At 41.2% G+C, this 3,803-nt stretch overlaps 1 protein-coding gene across 2 annotated transcripts in view; it reads left to right on the top strand.

Moving 5' to 3' along the window:
* The window catches only part of nsun6 (NOP2/Sun RNA methyltransferase 6), a gene marked incomplete in the record, with an annotated part of 8,273 nt that extends 5,167 nt beyond the window's left edge, over positions 1-3,106 (top strand). For both annotated transcript variants that reach the window (XM_014013318.1, XM_014013319.1), the window contains 5 exon segments: positions 635-754; positions 1,062-1,206; positions 1,289-1,434; positions 2,113-2,238; positions 2,327-3,106. In XM_014013318.1, coding sequence (XP_013868772.1) covers positions 635-754; positions 1,062-1,206; positions 1,289-1,434; positions 2,113-2,238; positions 2,327-2,506 — 717 coding nt within the window.
* Positions 3,107-3,803: the final 697 nt, after the last annotated feature.

Here is a 3,803-nt window from a genome sequence, read left to right as displayed (position 1 = left end):
GAGACGAAACGTTTCATTAAAGAAGAACCCGTCCAGAGGACCTATACAATTTTTTTTCCTTTAACTTTTGTTATTGACCAAATACTTACAGTATTTTCCACCATTATTTGCAAAAAAATTCTTTAAAAGTCAGACAAAATGATTTTCTCAAATTTTTTTTCACATTTTGTCTCTCATAGTTGAGGTCTACCTATGATGTCAATTACAGGCCTCTCTCATCTTTTTAAGTGGGAGAACTTGCACAATTGGTGACTGACTAAATACTTATTTTCCCCACTGTAGCTTTTCCATAACTGGTCCCAGGATCCTTAATTTAGCAGCAGTGGCAGCCAGCACGCCCTCCTCCAGTGTTAACAGAAGTAATCAGGATCAACCTGTTTCACGTGTGGTTTGGTTTTAGAGGTGTTGGTGTTCGGATGGTGGAGCCACTTTACCGGAGCCCCTCCTTCGATGGCGTCCTGCCGAGCCTGGTGTTCTTACAGGTGTTTCCTATCGCACTCTGTGAATCGTTCATCTGGAAATCTTGGATCAGTGCCTTGTTGCTTTTCTTAAAATAAAATGAGTAACTTTGTCATCGCCTGGAATTAATTTGTATATATTGGCGTCTAAGCTGTTATGAACCCATGCTGTACAGAACCTGCCCTCTGTGGTGGTGGGACATGTGCTCGGGCCTCAGCCAGGAGAACGGATCCTGGATATGTGCGCCGCACCGGGAGGAAAGACTTGCCACATAGCTGCTCTCATGAAGGATCAGGTGCAAGTTTCACTGTGTTTTAGGACTCATCACTTTTTTACAGGACTCAGTTTGGTTGCTTGTTTACCTCAGAAAAACATGAGATTTATTCATTTTATGTCTAAAATTATCTAATATTCTCCTAGAAATATATTTAAATTTACTTACATAATGATACCTGTAAAGAATAAAAAGAAACTTGCTTTTTTCTGATCTTTTCAGAGTATTTTTATCATGAATATTAATACTTTAATCAGTTATTTGAATATTTTTCAACTCCTACTTTTACTCGGTACATGTTTTACCTGATTTGTCCTGTTCCACGCAGGGAGAAGTCGTGGCCTTGGACCAAATCTCAAACAAGATCGAGCGGATTCGTCAGAACGCAGAGTTGCTGCGTTTGAAAAGTATCAAAGCGTTTTGTTTCAACAGCGTTAAGGTTGTGAGCGATGACCCATCACAGGAAACAGAAGGTACCAGACAGCATCTTTAAGCCGTCTTTTAGTGACTGGAGGAAGGTGCTAACCATCAGCTGTGTTTCTCTAAATGCTCCAGGACCTCCGTTCCCTCCTGAGAGTTTCGACCGGGTTCTGCTGGAYGCCCCCTGCAGCGGTCTCGGACAGAGGCCCAACATGTCCAACACCTGGAGCCTCAATCAGATCCGTTCCTACCCGCCACTGCAGCGCAAGCTGTTTCGTGCTGTAGGTTTTTATTTGGCACGGACAAAACACTTCCTCTCATCTTTCGTTTTACAACCATTGCTTTGACTGGCAGTGTGTCGTTTCGGCCTTTAGGTGGCAGTATTGGACAGGCAGCATGAAGCAAACAGTCACTCAACACACTTCAAATTCTTCAGTTAGTCACTCAGTTTTCTTTCTTAGGTGAACTATATACTTGCTGAGATTAATTTTTTTTTTTTTTAGGAAAACAACAAAAAAATCTATAGTTTTGGTCTTTCACTTACAGATAGGAAGTCAACGTTTGGCCGATAGATCTGGAGTACACTTCTGCAGACAAAATAAGACCGTTTTCATGCTCATTTGTTCCACATTTGATTATACTGAGCAGTAAATCAGGTTATGTTTTATCATTGCTGCATCATCGTTATTTGTTACATTGAATTATACGGGGTAAATAGCGCCACCTGCAGGGGTGAAAACAAACGTTTTTAAATTTGTAAAGGTGTTTTTCCTTCACTATCCACTAGAGGCACGCATGAGCTGCTTCCTTCAGCTCTCAATTCAGTTTTACATCAGAAAAAACGCAGACGATTAGAGGCTTCATCATCCCAAACCATCACTTTAATGTTGCATCAATACAAAGGTAATCAAAAGCTGCTTTTTGTTTTGAAAACGGTTTGCGTGTTTGTGTTACTGCAGGCGGTTCAGCTGTTAAAGAAAGGCGGGGTTTTGGTGTACAGCACCTGCACAGTGACTCTGGCGGAGAACGAGGAGCAGGTAGCCTGGGCCCTCGAGACCTTCCCTTCCCTCACGCTGCAGCCGCAGGTATGAGAGAGAGAGGGAGGGGGGTAATGCTAACAAACTGCACCCCCAGAATTAAAAATATATTGAATATTGTTTCTGTCTTCCTCAGGAGCCTCACGTGGGTGCAGAGGGCATGCTGGGAGCCGGCCTGTCAGCTGAGCAGCTGCGCCTCCTCCAGAGGTTCAGACCTGAGCTGAGCTGGGAGCAGACAGACCCCGCGGCTCCCCTCGCCTGCAGAGCCGACGGGGACACTATTGGCTTTTTTATCGCCAAGTTCCTGAAAAACTGACCCGAAGGGCGCGTTTTCCTCGACRCCGTCCCCACTTCCACATGAGACGGGACATGTAGCGTTTATGTCACAACCGGCGTCTCCCTCCTGTTTACAGCTCCTGCCTCTTAACAGCTGCTCTGTGAGACTGCAGGCCATATAGGGATAAGCTTTATGAAGACCACTGGGGGGGGTGGAGACAGAGTGAGTGCTGGTGAATGCAGCGGTGCTTCAGGTCGTCATAACAACAGTGACGACACAGCTGCCATGGTGACGGCGGATTCGCAGGATTTGGGAGAGGAGAGATCAGGAAGTTGCGTTGCAGAAAGAGGTCACAAGAGGTATTAACAATTTAGAGTGTTTAGCAGAGCTGGAAACAACCGGGGACGTCTTGATGATCACATCTGATTCTGGTGTTAAAAATCACAGTGATCAGCAGAGGGAGGCCRCACTGTTTTCATTTAAAATCTTTTTTTTTTTGTCACCTCTGTGTGTAAACACCATTCTGAATAAAAATGACCTGAAATCTCTTTATTTTATAAAATGAATGAGATTTAATTACAGCTTTCTAAAATACTCTTGTTTGTCATCAAATAAAACTTCTCCCATATAAAAAGTTTATTTCTACTTTGAGTTTATGGACAATAAATACAAAATAAAACCAACTTTTTAGGAAATTAGATGATTAAAAAGTACTTTAGCAATCTTAATTTAAAACAAAGTGAATATGGAGTGAAAATGTAGAATTTTAATGTGTGTTTTGTGTTTAATAGTATATCAAACCGTTATTTTTAGAGAGGAACAAAGTGCAACCAACACTTTGAAACCTCATTCATGTGATTCTTACAAAAGCTCAATAAATGGATTTAAGCTGGACTATAAATTTATGTAATGTGCAGCACTTTTCAATTTCACGTGAACTCAGTTCTGGTTTTCTCTGACCCTCATCAAATTGTTATGAGCCGTCAGACACGTATTGCCAGTGGTAGGCACTAATTAAACTAATTTCCTGATTAGTGCTTTAGGGCTTTTGCTAATTTTAAAATTTATTAGTGGATTAGCAATTGCTAAATTTAAAAGCATTAACAGAGGTCTATAAATGTTCTTGATCAACATTAATATTAACAGCTGAGAGTTAAAGCTGTCACATTTTGTTCATATATGTGTCACTTATCCACCAGGTGACATATTGACAATACAGGTCCTTCTCAAAAAATTAGCATATTGTGATAAAAGTTCATTATTTTCTGTAATGTACTGATAAACATTAAACTTTCATATATTTTAGATTCATTGCACTCCAACTGAAGTAGTTCAA

Source organism: Austrofundulus limnaeus, unplaced genomic scaffold, assembly GCF_001266775.1.
Source record: "Austrofundulus limnaeus strain Quisiro unplaced genomic scaffold, Austrofundulus_limnaeus-1.0 Scaffold100, whole genome shotgun sequence".
In the NCBI taxonomy this organism is placed as follows: Eukaryota; Metazoa; Chordata; class Actinopteri; order Cyprinodontiformes; family Rivulidae; genus Austrofundulus; species Austrofundulus limnaeus.
Note: the sequence above shows the minus strand (reverse complement) of the source record. Positions and strands in the feature narration are given on the sequence as shown.